This window comes from Ptiloglossa arizonensis, chromosome 6 (assembly GCF_051014685.1).
Source record: "Ptiloglossa arizonensis isolate GNS036 chromosome 6, iyPtiAriz1_principal, whole genome shotgun sequence".
NCBI lineage: Eukaryota > Metazoa > Arthropoda > Insecta > Hymenoptera > Colletidae > Ptiloglossa > Ptiloglossa arizonensis.
This window is the reverse complement of record NC_135053.1, coordinates 21,321,676-21,338,453: the sequence shown is the minus strand read 5'-3', so window position 1 is coordinate 21,338,453 and position 16,778 is coordinate 21,321,676. Positions and strand designations below refer to the sequence as shown.

Here is a 16,778-nt window from a genome sequence, read left to right as displayed (position 1 = left end):
GAACTGCCCCAAAAGACTCCAGAGGATCTTTTAACTGCTCGAAATGCTTCTTACCCCGGAAGTTTCCCCAAGAATTTAGCGGTTGGAAAAATCAGGTCGCTAGAAAATTGTACGTTTCGAATTGGAATCACGGCTCGGTTGGCGAGCGTCTCGAAACCGCGCCGGGATCGTTTCGGAGGGCCGCGGTAGGCTCCGCGGCTCGGCCCGGCGAGGGAACGGAGAGGAGACGCGAAGAGGGTCGGGGCGAACGAGAAGGCAAGAGAGCGCCGCTGAGCGGCGCAGTTTATTTCGGTCGGGTTAATTAGTGTTGCCTCGCGAGGTTTACGGTTGACATTTCGTTGGTCGTTCGTTCGTTCGTCGTTCCAGCGTATAGGAGGAGAGACGGGGAACGCGAGGAGGAGGACGGACAAGGGGAGACCGGCTTTTTTACGGCAACATACTGGTCGGCCATACCGAGAGCCGCGGAGGAAGACGAAGTCGCCGCGGAGGAGCTGTACGGAGGAAACGACGACGACGAAACCGACGACGACGAAGACGAAGACGAAGAAGACGAAGACGAAGAAGACGAAGAAGAAGAAGAAGAAGAAGAAGAAGACGACGGTGAAGAAGACGACGGTGAAGACGACGACGGTGAAGACGACGAAGAAGAAAAGGTAGAAGAGGACGAGAAACAAGGACTCCCCGGGCCAATAAAACCGCGGTGCTCCTTCGAAGGTGCACCAAAGGCGCCAGGGCAGTCTGGACCTCTCTTATTAGCTCCCCTCTCGGAGACTTTTACCATCTACCTTGGTATCCCCCCGCGACAACCTTTTGTTTCATCCAACGGTGTGAATATCGCGCCGTAAAACGACTTAGCGACCTGCCTTTGCGATCACCGCGCCGTATGAACGCCCCTTTCGAAGAGGGTAATCGTGTCTAGAAGGAACGCGTTCGTTTCCGGTGAGAGAGGTGTTAGGATTCCTCGATGGACAAACGATCGTTTCGTTCTCGTTGCGCGGAATGCGAACGAACGAACGACGATAAGCTCGTGATTCCGTAATTTGGGTGGGACGACGGTTTACGGGCCCACCGGGCCCACCTCTCCCGGCCGATTTCCCTGTTCCGTCTCGAATTAGACGCTCGAAATCTTTCCCTCGTTAAGGCCGCGCCCGAACCGTGCACCGCAGCGTACCAGAGACAGAGAGACAGACAGAGAGAGAGAGCGACGAATTACGAGAACCTGGCAACGGGACGACAGATAAGAGGGGAGGGAGAGAGCCACCTCGCCTAACTGGGTCGAGGGTGAAACAAAGAAGGAACGGTCGAAGAGGGACGGGCCGAGATGAACGAGTAGCGAGGTAGGTGGATGGTTTGCTGCCTTATTAAGCGGTCTTATCGTCGGAGACAGGCTGCCCCGACACGGCCGTTTAACTTTTACTCGACCTGCGAACAAGTAGTGGACACACCGACCGGCGAGATAGGACTCTCCGTCCGAGAGGTACCCTCGGGGCCCTTGCTGCGAACCCTACGAGGCCCTTATCGGCGCTGAAAAACTTGACGGCTGTAAACACGAAACGACGCCTGCGACTGGCCTCCGGATAGGTACTCCGGCCACGAGATTTACAATGCTTCTTTAAACGGCGTTAACTACGCGCCGGGATATATTTAAGCGTCGACGAGACGCGACGCCTCGCCTCACCACCGCCCCCCCCTTCTTCTTCTTCTCCTTCACCACCCTTGACCGATGCGCGACCACGACGATCGCGTTCGAGGAACGAAACGGACCTCGCGAGTCGCTTCGGGGACACGGGATGCGCGGATCGCTAGCGAGGGACTCGAGTCGAAGGCACTCGGTAACCTGTGCGCATCGAACGATCGCCCGGGAACTCATTCGCGGGGAATCCACCGTACGGGGAGGGCTGCGCGCGCAGCCATCACTAAGCGTTCGCCGGAACGGTCCTCGTTACTCGCTCGCGACGGCTCGCGGATCAAAGTCGATGATCGAGTTCCCGTAGCCTTTTTCTAGCGCAGAGAGATGGAAGTTCGTTTCTTTCGGGGACGATTGCTCGAGTTTGTTTACAGACTCGTTTTCGGGAGGTTTTTTTTTTATTTGACAAAGGACTAGTGGCTTTCGAGCAAGGTTCGTTAAGAGGTCGGCACTCGTTTTCCAGGAGCTTTTGTGGAAAGAAGGTGACACTTCATAGTACACACTTTTATTAGTACACGAAAGACTAAGTTCTTTCGAATAAGGTTTCTAAGATTGGTTGACACTTATCTTCAGGAGCTTTCGTGTAAAAAAGGTTGATCAAGACACTTGATAGTACACACTTTTGTTAGTACACGAAAGATTAAGTTCTTTCCAATAAAGTTTCATAGATTGCTTGGCACTCGTTTTCAGGAGCTTTCTTTTATTAGATAAAGGACTAGTTTCTTTCGAGCAAGGTTCGTTAAGAAGTGGGCACTCGATTTCAAGGAGCATTTGTGTAAAAAAAAGCGTCACTCGATGTTACACACTTTTGTTATTACACGAAAGACTAAGTTCTTTTGAATAAGGTTTAATAGATTGCTTGGCACTCGTTTTCAGGAGCTTTCTTTTATTAGATAAAGGACTAGTTTCTTTCGAGCAAGGTTCGTTAAGAAGTGGGCACTCGATTTCAAGGAGCATTTATGTAAAAAAAAGCGTCACTCAATGTTACACACTTTTGTTATTACACGAAAGACTAAGTTCTTTTGCATAAGGTTTCATAGATTGCTTGGCACTCGCCTTCAGGAGCTTTCGTGTAAAAAAGGTGACACTTGATAGTACACACTTTTGTTAGTACACGAAAGACTAAGTTCTTTCGAATAAGGTTTCTCAGATTGGTTGACACTCATCTTCAGGAGCTTTCGTGTAAAAGAAACCGACACTCGATCTGTATATGGTTTCTTTTATTAGACATAGGAATAGTTTCTTTCGAGCAAGGTTCGTTAAGAGTTCGGCACTCGTTTTCAGGAGCTTTCATGTAACAGAAAGTGACACTCGATATTATACACTGTTATTATTACACAGAAGACTAAGTTCTTTTAAATAAGGTTATTTAGATCAATTTGCACTCGATTTCAGGAGCTTTTGTGTAAAAAAAAAGTGACACTCGATATTACACCCTTTTTTTATTTTACAGAGCATTAAGTTCTTTCGAATGAGGTTTCTTAGATGATTGGCACTCGTTTTTAGGAGCTTTCGTGTAAAAAAGCTCGAGTTGACACTCGATATGTGTATAATTTCTTTTATTAGACAAAGGAGTAGTTTCTTTCGAGCAAAGTTCATTAAGAGGTTGGCACTCGATTTCCAGGAGCTTTTGTGTAAAAGCTCACTCGATGTTACGCACTTTTGTTATTACAAGCTCAAGTTCTTTCGAATACAGTATCTCAGATTGGCCTAAGGCCTAAGTTCTTTCGAATGCAGTATCTTAAATTTATCTAAGGCCTAAGTTCTTTCGAATACAGTATCTTATATCGAATGGCACTCATTTTCAGGAGCTTTCGTCCAAATAAGTCGACACTCGATGTGTACAAAATTCCTTTTACCACACAAAGGACAAGTTTCTATCCATCGAGGTTCGTGAAGAGGTCAACACAGTTTTCCATACCTTTTGTGCAAAAGAAGATCCAATATTTAAATTCACATTGTTTCATTAGTACAGAACGAAGTACTGATCATAGAACTGATCTCTTTCGAGCGAGTTTCGTCGTATAGTTCGATAACAATTATCAGGAGCTTCCATATAAAAAAAAAACCACGCTCCATGTTACCTACCTTCGTTGCTACCCAAAGGGTTGGTCTCCTTCGAGCGAGGTTCGCCAGGTTGTTCGGCACCCTTTTTCCCGAGCTTTCGTGTAAATAATCCGATGTTCGTGTCCGCGTACTTTTGTTACTACACGAAGGACTAATTTCTCCCGAGCAAGGATTCTCAGCTGGGTTGGCACTGGTTTTCACTAGCTTCCGTATGAAAAAGTCGAGGCTCAGATGTTACCCAGCTACCTTCGTTGTTAATTTTTTGATTCCTCGACTCTTGGAAACACTCGCAAGAACTGGTTCTCTCCCCTTTCGGCTCGACGCGCGTAAACCTACGGAGGGAGCTCTAATTTCCCTCGTACAAGCCTCCTCGGATCCAACGCGGCTCATTTTCTGGAACTTCCGCGTGAAAAAGCCCGTGCACGATGTTACGCGCACCGAAACGTTAATTTTCATCGAGTACGATCTATCGTGGCACTCGTTTTCCAGAGCTCGCGCGCGAACGAGTCGCGACTCGATCGTACGTGCACTCGTTATCGGTTCTTCTCTTGGAAAATACGCCCGACCCTCGTACAACGCGGTCAACTAGTTACGCGTCGGCTCGAATTTGCGTCGAGCATAACCTAGACACCTACTGGAGTCGTCTCGAGATTATTGTGCCCCGTTACGTGGAAATCGCGTTAGAAGAATATCGTGTTGTAGGACGGTCGAAAGTTTTGCACGGTCTCGCATCGAAACCGTGTTTTCGAGGTAGTTGTAAGAAGGTCGAGCGTACTTACAAGGTCTCGTTCGCTCGCCCATCGGCTCGTTACGCGTAAACCTTCGGAGAAAGTGGCAATTTCCTTCCAGCAAGGTTCGTCGGATCGATCGGCAGCCGCTTCCGCGTGAAAAAAGTCGACGTTCAACGTTCCGTGTATTCGTCGTCGATTTTTTTATTCATCGACACTTGGGGAATGCTTAGAAGACCTCGTTACGCGCGAACACACTCGAAAACTACCAATTTCCTACGAGTGAGGTTCGTTGGACCAATTGGCACACATTCTCCGCGTGAGAAATTTACTGTGTACCTTTGTGATCCATTTTCAGGGATCGAGACTTCTTTGCCCTTAAACTCGCTCCAAAAGTGTCAATTTTGTACGAGTAAGGTTTGTTGGATCAATTGGCACACAATCTCCACGTGAGAAATCCACAGTGTACCTTTGTGATCCGTTTTCACGGAACAACTCGCTCAAGAAGTGTCAATCTCTTACGAGTAAGGTTTGTTGGATCAATTGGCACACAATCTCCACGTGAGAAATCCACAGTGTACCTTTGTGATCCATTTTCATGGATCGAGACTTCTTTGCCCTTAAACTCGCTCCAAAAGTGTCAATTTTGTACGAGTAAGGTTTGTTAGATCAATTGGCACAAAATCTCCACGTGAAAAATTCACACTGTCCCTTCATCATCGTTATTTTTATCCATCGATTTCTGGAATTATACTTCCAAGAACGTGCTAGTCGACAGGTCGCGAATGAATCGTCCCAAGTGGAACAATTTCCTTCCATGTACCGTTTTCCAAGGTCTCCTCAAGAGTCACGCGTGCCACAAATTTCGTCCCAGTGGAAGTTTCCACGCGCCTGATCTCGCTACCGGCGAAATATTCGTAACAAGACGTGGTACACGGTCCTGGTTTGCGATGGAACCGTAAACAAAGGATGCGCGAGTGGGAGGAGAAACGGGATTAAACGGGTTGCGGTGAGGTTTGAAAGGTGGTCCTCGCGACACGAGACTCGGTCGCAGATTTTCCGGAAAACGCGCGCGTATTGTGCGCGGTCGTCTGCTCGTCGAGGGGGCGTGATCGGCAGGTCACCGGGTTTACGCGGGGCAATAAATCATCCGACGGTGGGCCTGCGTCTCGCAGGGGCGAGGAACGATCCCTGGAGGTCGGGTACGGGGTCCTCGGAAGGATCCTTATCTCTACGGAGGACCTCGTCGACCTGTCGGCTAATCCTATTAGCGGCGGTGAATCTTGCGTCGCGACTAACATTTTTCCTCGCGCGTACGCTCGAGTACGTTCGCGTTTACTCGCGTACGCCAACGTCCACCTGCATCCACTTGCATCCAATTGCATTCAGATGCGTCCGCTGGTTCGATAGTATTGTCCACTTGCGTCCACTAGCGTCTATTGTTGTCCATTTGTCCACTAGTATCTACTCGTATCCACTTGCATCCACTAGTATCTATCTGTACCCAATTGCACCCACTAGTATCTACTCGTATCCGCTGCTACTGTCCACTTGCGTTCACTAGCGTCTACTGTTGTCCAATTGTCCACTAGTATCTACTCGTATCCACTTGCACCCACTAGTATCTACTCGTACCTAATTGCACCAACTAGTATCTATCTGTACCCAATTGCGCCCACTAGTATCTACTCGTATCCGCTACTATTGTCCACTTGCGTCCACTAGCGCCTACTATTGTCCACTTGTCTACAAGTATCCACTCGTATCCACTTGCATCCACTAGAATCTACTCGTACCAAATTGCACTCATCAGTATCTACTCCATTTGCATCTAGTTGCGTCTACACTACATTACTCCAATCTACTTGTATCCACTCTGATCTAGTTGCGTCAACTCCACCCTACACTAATCTACTTGCATTCAGTGACACTCACTTGAGTCCATTCGCGTCTACTTGACTTTACTCGTATCTACTCTACTCTGTTCTATTCCACTCCATTTCCTATGTTCTATCCTACTCTGCTTGGAACTATTCGGTTCTACTCCAATCAATTCACATTCAGTAGTACCTACTCATATCCATTCGCACCTACTCTAATGTACTCTATTATACAGCATTCCTTTATATTCCACTATTTTTTACTATATTCTACTATATTATACTCTATTGTACTCTATTGTACTCTATTGTACTCTATTGTACTCTATTTTACTCTATTTTACTCTATTTTACTCTATTGTACCCCTACTGTACCCTATTGTACTCTATTGTACTCTATTATACAGCATTCCTCTATATTCCACTATATTCTGCTCTATTATACTCTATTGTACTCTATTGTACTCTATTGTACTCTATTGTACTCTATTCTACTCTATTGCACTCTATTCTACTATATTGCCCTCTATTCTACTATATTGCACTCTATTCTACTCGTCTCTACTCCATTCTACTCGTCCCTATTCATCTCTACTCAATTCTATTCGTATAAATTCACCTCTACTCATCTCTACTCGTCTCTACTCACCTCTATTCATCACCACTCACCTCTATTCCACACTGCTCGTTCCTACTCGACTCCATTCGCCTCCACTCTGCTCCGCTCGTCCTCCCCGGATCTCTCGTCCCCGTTTCCGATCCCCTCGCGTCCAGAAACACGCTTCCGGTTCCGCAAGGAGGGTGTGTATGTAGGGAGGGGGGTAAAGGGGGAATTCTCTCGCGGTCGAGCGCGTATCTTTCTAGTCCGCGGAGCGTTTCCCGTCCGCGCGATAGATCGGCCCCGATCGAGTATCTGGCGCGCGAGTGTCGACCCGTCGGAGCGGTTTCGCGGGACCCGTGCAACTTCGCGCGGACGCGCCGCTCGCATTACGCTTGCAAATTGCTCGGCGGGGCACCGTCGCGGAAAATCGTCCGCCACGCGGTGCCGCATTGACACGAATAAGACACATGGCCGACCAAGCGCGATACCGAGGAAAACGCGACCGTTCAGCGCCGAGCGGCACGTAACCCGCCGGCGGATACCACCGCGCGCGTTATTATCGCGGTATTTTACGCGCGCGCTCGCATCGCCCGCTCCGATCCTCTGACGCTCTAATTGCCCGGATAAATGCGTCTCGACCGTGAACGGGCGGAGGTTCGCCGCCTAATAACCCGTGAAATTGCCCGAACGGAAATCGTCCCGTGGCTAATCCTTCCGACGTCCGTCGTTCGCGAGCCATTCGCTTTCGGCGTCGGGACGAGCGCGTCTTCGAGACCAACCAGCCACGCTCGAGCCCGCTTTGTTCCTCGCGGAGCTACGAGCATCTCCGTCGGCCGTTCATCCAATCGTCGCGCATCGTTTATGGTATTTATTGGAATTTATCGTTCATGGTTGTAATTAAATCGAACTTTGATATTTCGTTGTTGTTGTTCTAAATTTGGAGAGGTACATCTTCTTGGTGCGTTTAATGAGTGGAAATTATTGAATTTGTAATCGTTTCAAATCAAAGATTCAATGTTATAATTTAACTAATCTTTTTAAATTTGAATCGATTTCAACTTACTCGATTATTAATTTCTATTATTCTATTTTTGGGAAGGTACATCTTCTTGGTGCGTTTAACGAGTGGAAAATATTGAATTTGTAATTGTTTGAAATCGACGATTCAATGTTATAATTTAACTAATCTTTTTAAATTTGAATCGATTTGAATTTACTCGATTAGTAATTTCTATTGTTCTATCTTTGGAAAGGTACATCTTAGTGGTGTGTTTAACGAGTGAAAATTATTGAATTTGTAATCGTTTCAAATCGACGATTGAATGTTATAATTTGACTAATCTTTTTAAATTTGAATCGATTTCAACTTACTCTATTAGTAAAGTTTCTATAATTGTTTTTTTTTTTTAAACGATGGATGTGAAACTATGATTTGCTCCGAAAATTTCGCAACATTGATCAAAAATATCCCTGGTCGGGTTGTAATTATGTTTATTTAACGCGTTCAGGAATAGAAACTGTTTTGATTTCTAATGAAGAATTTGTTTGTGTTCTATACGGGATTGTTTTTTGTACTAACTGGGCGATTCATCCAACAAAGTAGATAAATGCGAATTGCAGTTATTATCTTTGTGCAATGAACATCATGGGTCTGTAGAATTGATGATCTAGATGAATCATAGACACTTTATATTTACTCTATTTACAGTTGATGATTTTTGTATCATTGTGTTGGAAATTCAACTGTACTTGAACTCCACATTCAAATAAATTTTCTTGAAAATATAAGAAAGAAACCCTTCTATCGTGTCTTCTCAAAGAAAATTTAACCTTCACGAGGACAGTGAGTGTCATAATCTTGCTGTTGATTATAACACACGTCATCAAAACTCAAATTCTAGAGCAAGAGATTAACAACTCGAAAATGGAGCTATAGTTACCAAAATTTAAAACGAAACCGAGTAAAAAATACGCGATCGACTTCCTCGAGTATCATTTCACCAAAAATGAAACAGAAGATTGACTTTTAGAAACAATAAGAAAGAAAATTTATTTCATAACACTCTTTTTCACTATCCAAACGAATCTAAAAGCGTCCCGTGCATCGTGGATACGAATCGGTTAAAGATTCAGTGCACTTGTTGCGATCTCTGCTCCGAATTGCACACGTGGGAGGTCATAAGAGTGCAGTGTGTAAGTTTCGTACGAAAAAACAAGGATACCGCTGGTAACGATGTTTATTAGCGGTTGACCATAACGGATTTACCGTTGGTGTCTTGTGTTCCGCGAACTTGAGAGGAGAGACTCTTTTAGAGCAGTGTTTGTCCTTGTCACTGGCAAAATAGGTCGCTGCTCTTAAATATATAACGTGTGTATATAATCTCACACAAATTCTTAATTTTGCACGAATACAAATGAAACAAATTTCGGTCGAACAGTGTGTTTATTGTTCCCAAGACTATATATCGTTTCTATTTTGCATTCGAAATTATGAAAGAGAGTTTTCGCGCACCACACGGTACCGTTTCGCGAGCAAGATGTCGGATAGTAGACACCTCGATAAAAGTACTCCAATCGCGACGAAACGTTGGAGAAATGAACGCGTCAAGGCACTCGTACGAAAGAACTTAAATATTACGTTTTTGTAGAGTGTGAACTCATCTATGCGAAGTATATAAAATTGTTCCATTCCAGATGAATTTTACAAGTTAAGGAATTTTCTCGTTAAGTTAAATACTACAAGTTACATACTATTCTTTTGTTCAATGTCCCAAGTATCCCGATTACGCTTAACCCCGTGCCTCGTGATCCGTATCGTGACCAAAACGCGATAAAAACTCCATCGTTCGCCGACCACTTCTCAAGGATTCGTTTCCAGCCGATTGGACATTCATTCAATGTGTAAAAAAATTCAATGCATCGGATCCAGTCGCAAACCAAACGTTCAAAAATTTATGAACGAACGAATTTCTCTGGAAAACCCGCTCGCGTGAATCTAACGAAAATTCTAACCGATCGGTGTTCGAATCTTTCGTTTGGCTTAAAAAATTCGGTGCCTGCGCACAGATCGCGAGACACGGGTATCAATTGACCCTTTACACTCGAGGATACTTCGTTACTGGAAATCGACGATTCGAGAAAATTCTTCAAGTCGTAAAATTCATCCGGAATGGAAGATTTTTGTACATTTGTACATTTTGTACATAGATTTCGCATACGTGTGTTTATAATTTAAAAGAACGTGATATTCGAATTTAAATTTGAATTCTTAACCATCATGTTTTTCTGTAAAATTCATTTGGAATGGAACATTTTTGTACACTTTGCATACCGTGCGTTTACAATTTAAAAGAACGTGATATTCGAATTTATATTTGAATTCTAAATCATGAAGTTTTCCCGTAAAATTCATCTGAAATGGAACATTTTTAAATACTTCGCATAGATGTATTTATAGTATGCTCTAGAAGAACGTGATATTTAAATTTAAATATGAATTCTAAACCATCAAGTTTTCCCGCAAAATTAATCTGGAATGGAACATTTTTGTACACTTTGCATACGTGCGTTTACAATTTAAAAGAACGTGATATTTAAATTCTAATTTGAATTCCAGACCACGAAGTTTTCCCGGATAGAAAATATTGAGTTGTTTAGAAATTCATTTCGTTTTCTTTAGAATGTACAAACATTTGTACACAATTTATACAATACACGAAATATTGTTAACCGAGTGGTTAGGTCATGTTAACCTTCTGCACTCGATGCTTCTTCGCTACCAAGAACCGACGCCTCGAGAAAATTCTCTAACTTGTAAAATTCATCCGAAATGTAACATTTTTATATACTTCGCATAGATGCGTTCACACTCCAGAAGAACGAAATATTTAAATTCCAATTTGAATTCCAGACCACGAAGTTTTCCCAGCTCGAAAATAGTTCAATTTTAATACACCGAATTAGGTGGCTATCGAGGATCTCTTCTCGAGTCCAAAGAGTTAACACTTCCCAGCGACTATAGTTGTTCCTCAGAGGACACCACTTGCGTACCACGGGCGACTATAGTCGCTGCGTAAATTTTCCTTCTCCGTAAATTTTCTCCACCCTGCATATTCTCAATATTTAATCAAAAAACGAGTACATCGACACATTTGGAGGACGTCTCAGCGTCGAATGGTATAAACGTTCCATAAACGGAGCTCGTACCGAACAAATGATAAAATACAGTATACATCGGCAGGAATAACGAACGCCAATTACTTAAAAAGAAAGTTTTATTTCTCGAAAATCACTGCAAGAGAAACAATTACTAACGTTGACAATTACTAATCATCTAGTCCACTCTTCGTCTCGAAATCCGCGACCGAATCTCTCTCGCGCGTCTACGATCGAGAGATTCCAATCGATCGCGTAAGACACGTTTCGAACGCTCAAAATCTCTGCACGAGGAACCGTGGACAACCCGAAGGACGTGCCCGCGATATCCTTGCACCTTGAATCCCGTCGGCGGAGAACCACTGTCGTTGGTTGATTCGTTCGCGCGAGCGAATCGAATTGTTGTCTAGATCGCGCCGCGCGACGAAAAGTTTCGTTCGGTACGGTTTCGGGTGGCAACACCCTCGTAGTCCTGGCGAGTTGTCGAGGACGCGTCGTCCTAAGCGCGAGAAGGGTGTCCTTGTAACCCAGACGTTTGCTCGTTCCTGTCACGTAGCCGTAACAAAGTTCCGAGGCCGGGAAGCGTGGAAACGGGCGGCACGACGCATCGCGGGTACTCGGCGATTTCACGAGCCGGACAATGGCGCGATATAAGCCGGAAGAAGGTGGCTCCGTCGTTGGATAAAGGAAGACGGAGCTCTGGTAGTGGCTGAGCCGTAGCTCGACGATGGGAGGGAGAGCGAGCCGCGTAGGGTAGGGTAGGGTAGGGTATAGTAGAGGGTGGGGTGTACCGTGGAGTAGTGGAAAGGGGTGGGGTGGGGACGGGTGATCGCGAGAGCGCGAGAGAGGCCGGCAGATTTATTCGAGTCCCTCGCCGTCGGGTTGACAAGAGTAGACTCGCGTAAACATACTCGTTTCTCCTTGTTCCGCCGTGGCCGTTTGTCGCGGGCGCCGTTCGACGGGCGTCGGGTGGCGGGGCAGTATCGTTTCACGGTAGTTTCACCGTAAGGGGGTGGGGGTATAGTAGGCGTCGTCGCGTCGGTGGGCACGTACTCATCGAAAGGACGCCCGCGCGCGAAACGCGGCTCCAATGGTGCGTCCGGTCCCGTCCCACGTGACACGCCCGCGGGGCCGCTAGCCGCGACGTTATTGGCCGGTTCCGTAGGAACCACGTCCCACGCGCGTTGGTGGGGGTAACCGGTGCGTTCGGGTTTCCACCGCCAGAGGGGGAACTGGGACGGAGCGGAGCAGGAAGGCCGATGAAGTGGTGTGAGTGGTGGCGAGTCAGTCGCAGACTGGAGTGCCCTGTGAGAGCAGGGGACGGACCGAACGAACGAACGAACTCTCTATAACTAATCGCTCGTGACGCTGCGTCGTCTGTCCTAATGTCCGTCCTATCGGCCGTCGCGCCGCACAGACGACGTCGTACCGCCGTTCCCGTTGCTCTTTTTCTCGTCGTGACGCGACGACCCGCCGAGGTGTGACGCGTCGCGTCGCGTCGCGCGCGCGCTTCCAATCGTACCGTCCTGCCCGCGTGGTGGTAACCCGTAAGTGCATCGTGTCTCGACTCGTCTCGTCTCGTCTCGTCTCGTCCCGTTTCCACCCGTCCCGTAACGTTCGCGTCGCCGCGTTCCGCGAGCCGCGGGTTCCTCCGCGGGCGTACGTCTTGCACGCGGTTGTTCGCCGGCTGGCTGGATTCGTCGCGGTGATCACCACCGTGTCCTGGGACTCGCCGCGGTGAGATCGCCCGTCGAGCGTCCCGACGGCCGTCCACGAAGCTGGCAACCCACGCTCCTGGCCCACCAGCGTACACCACGGAAACAGGACAGCCCCGACATGTGCTCGCCACTCGGATTCCACGCTCAGGACGCGAAGACACCCTGATGGCAGTCACCGCACCGGCGAGACACCGTTCGCCGCCACACGACACGTTCCTGTTACACACGTCGCGTCGTACCCGGGAGTAGTACTTACTGACTTAGTGAGAGAGTGCAGTGCGTGCAGGTGCTGTTGTGACCTAATACCTCGTTGTCGAACGCGCGAGAAATCATTTTCAGACGGCAACCAGCCTCGACGATCCTCCAAACGTACGAGATGTCAGCGTACGCGCAGTTCGGATACTCGTATCCGTCGGCGTCCCAGGTGAGTCCACACGCGCGCGACCGCCTCTACCATTTATTATTTCGATCTCGCCGCGAAGTTCGCGAGAGACCGCCGATCGCGTCGGTGTGTTTCGTCAGCGCAGTGCGTCGTATCGTCGATAAAGTATCCACGGAGAGGGAGAAAAAGAAAGAGAGAGAAGAAGAAAAGGAAAGAAAGAGAAAGAGAGACGATCGTCCCGGAGAAACGAAGACGGCACGAGTAACGGGGGTTTCCATTGTTCGTAAAGTCGTCCCTCGATTATTCGACTCGGTCGTTCGTCAGGTAACGATTTCGGAATCATCGCGGTGCAAGGCTCGTTCCGTGTTTCTTTTTTTCACGAAAGGGCTTTCTCTAACGTAAACAATCACCTATTTCCTCGTCACAATCGCGATCTCGAAGCTCCAATTCGTTCTTCACCTCGACGTCGGACGAAAAAACGAGAAAATCGTCAAGATTGCCCGCTTTGCACGCGATCGATCCCTTCTTCTGATCAATTTTCGCGACGATCAACGCTCGAACGATTCCAACGACGCCTATCGAACGATCGACGTCTCGCGCGTTATTCGCGGAGAAAGTTGCTCTCCGATCGAGAGTGAAATTTTGCCAACCGCGACCAATAGCTACCCGGATAGGTGCACCTGTTTCGCGTAAATGTTTACCGACGGCCGTCGCTCGGGCGTGCGACACCTCTCGAACGAGCACCATTCGTTCGACGAGCAACCAAACTGTTCAAAATTTAAACTCACCGAGAAATTACCAGTTTCGTGCACGGATACTATCTTCTTCGTTACTCGATCGACTGTGATTCGCCCCTTGCACGATACTATCGTTACTTCACCAAACTTTCTTCCTACACTCTGGATGTGGAACTTCAATAGAAGATCGAGGTACAAAAGCAGGGAATCGATACTAGTTAATTGACTCGAAGATCGCCCAGACTGCTTCTAGATCCCTTTAATACTTATAGCATATACTTAGACACCGAATGGTTTTTATCGAGAGATATACAATACTATTGTATTGTGTGATATTCATCCGTTCGGTGGTATCCGTAAGATGTATCGTTCATAGTGGTGTCGAGTGGGATTAATCGTCGGGTGATTAAAATTCTCGTGTCGTGGACAGGTATTCTTGACCACCGCGTTCGAGAAAGTTGCGAGATCGTATAAACCGTTCGAAGATCCATCTTCACGAATCACTTCAGTAATTACCAGCCATGGCCCGTGAATTCCTTTTTCCCGATCAGTACGCGTGCAACGATCTCCAGAAACGTGTCCAGTCGCTCTTCGTTCGCGAAATTCGTTTCAACGCGGTGAAAAATATATTATATAAAAACTACATTACACAGATATTTCCAGTGCTCGAAATACCCTTAGAAGGATTGTGAACGTTAAGGTGGAAATGCGTGTAGAAAATTCCGATTTACGATCGGTCCAGCGACGGGACCGGGCATTGGACGTTTAGGGGTTCAGTGGCGGCTCGAATCGGAACACGGGGCGCAGGCGCGGATGGGTGATCTCTCCCGTTGCCGAAAAAAGGAAGGAGAGCAAACAAAGTAACACGGGAGGAAACGGAGCGCGTACGCGCAGGTGCAGCCGCGAGGCTAGATGATAATAATACGGGTTAGCTCGGCCCGCATGGCCCGCGAGAAAGGTGCAGCAACTTGCAACGGAGAGCCGCGCGGCTCGTATTGTTCACTTTAACGTGTCCACGAACCGTCGGCTTTCCCTCGTTTCGATCAACGCGATGATAAAACACTCCTCTCTCGAGTTTTCCTCTCGTTTAACAGGGTTGCGTCCTTTCGTCGCCAATTCGTCTCGATCGTTTCACCGCGACATTTGGATCTCGTATCGGGGTATGTACGCCATGTTTGTTTCTAGTTTTGTGGAAAATACGCGTCACGTATTGTATAGGTGAGAATCTTTTATCGTCTCGATCGTTTCACCGCGATATTTGGATCTTGTAAGAGCTATGTGCGCCATGTTTGTTTTTAGTTTTGTGGAAAATACACGCGACGAATTGTATAGGTGAGAATCTTTTATCGTATCGATCATTTTACCGCGATATTTGGATCTCGTATCGGGGTATGTACGCCATGTTTGTTTTTAGTTTTGTGGAAAATACGCGTCACGTATTGTACAGGTGAGAATCTTTTAAGGGAAGTGGACAGGGGGTTGAGAAAGTTTAAAATTTTTAAGTATAGGGGTTGGAGAATGTTTAAGTACGGGGTTGGAAATTGTTTTTAAGTACCTAGAAATGGGAATATACATGGTTGTGAGTTTTCTCGTAAGTTAGTTTCCCGATCGTAAGTAGATTAATTTATATAACGCGATACACTTTCCGTACTCGAGTAGGGGGAATTTCGTTGCGTTAAACTCGTCGGAACTGTAGTTACTTACGGTAGATAAAAAATGCAAATGCGTATTCCACTAACCTCTAATTATTGCTGTTGCCAAACAGTCCGTTAATTTATTCAAGTTATGCACATATTTGTCGTACCGACGCTGCCGTACCAACAAGAACGTAAACAGTTAATACGAATTTGTACACGGGACGACCTTCTCGCGTTAATTACTCGCGTTACATCTTCGCGAGTACACGCCAGTTGGCAGCGAAAGGTTAGCTTGGATATTTAGTGTACATCTTGACCTTTGATTGCGCGCGGGTCGCTCTCGGGTTGGATTTAAAAGTAGCCTTTGACCGTGCCTCGCTTTTTTGCGCAATACGCTTCTCCACGCGCAATCGGGGGAAACTCGGATCGTTTCCGCCGCGACTAATTCCGCGATGCCTCGAACAATGACGATTCGTTGATCGAAATCGTCGTTGATAATCGCGTGAACCGTCTTGCAACGATTGTGATGGAAACAATACGTTTCCACGTTGCGTTCGGTCGTATTCGGAGAATCGTTTCGTTTTTCTTCGGGAAGGAAAATGAAACGATTTCGTTCAGAGTGTACAAACGTTCTACCAAATTGTTTATTCTCCATTCTGGAGAACGAAACTTCCCGAACGACCAAATAGTATCTCGATAGACTTGTGACAAGTATTCGAGTTTCTTTCGACGATCGGTTGATCTCCACTTTTGCGTGCGAGAATGTTTCTTTCGACAGTGACGCGACAAAATTGTTAAGAGCGTTGAAATATTTTCCGTGATGCTGGAAATATGCTTAGAAAGATTGTGAATCTTAACTTGGAAATGTACGTACAATTCATCATAAAATGAAACGCATCTTCGCTGGTTTATTGAAATAATATCAACGAGGAAGCGGACAATTAATCAGACACGTGTGAGAATGTTTCTTTCGGCAATAACGCGACAAAAATCATTAAAAACGTTAAAATATTTCCCATGATGCTCCAAATATGCTTAGAAAGATTGTGAATCTTAACTTAAAAACGTGTGTATAATTCATCACGAAATTAAACGCATCCTCACCAATTTATCGAAATAATTCCAACAAGAAAATGGACAATTAATCAGATACGTGTGAGAATGTTTCTTTCGGCAATAACGCGAC

General features: G+C 46.4%; 1 protein-coding gene across 3 annotated transcripts in view; it reads left to right on the top strand.

The window, feature by feature from the left end:
* The window catches only part of LOC143148321 (homeobox protein caupolican), a 205,498-nt gene that overhangs the window by 56,804 nt on the left and 131,916 nt on the right, over positions 1–16,778 (top strand). Inside the window, exon 1 of one of the 3 annotated variants that reach the window (XM_076314569.1) lies at positions 1,281–1,337. The exons of 1 other annotated variant lie outside the window; for it this stretch is intronic. Coding sequence is in view for 1 of the 2 variants with exons in the window: in XM_076314568.1 (XP_076170683.1) it covers positions 13,213–13,260 (48 nt within the window). In the remaining variant the exon portion in view is untranslated. Of the gene's footprint in view, positions 1–1,280; positions 1,338–12,301; positions 13,261–16,778 lie in introns of those variants that run through there. One more of the 3 variants, XM_076314568.1, reaches the window with a different exon arrangement.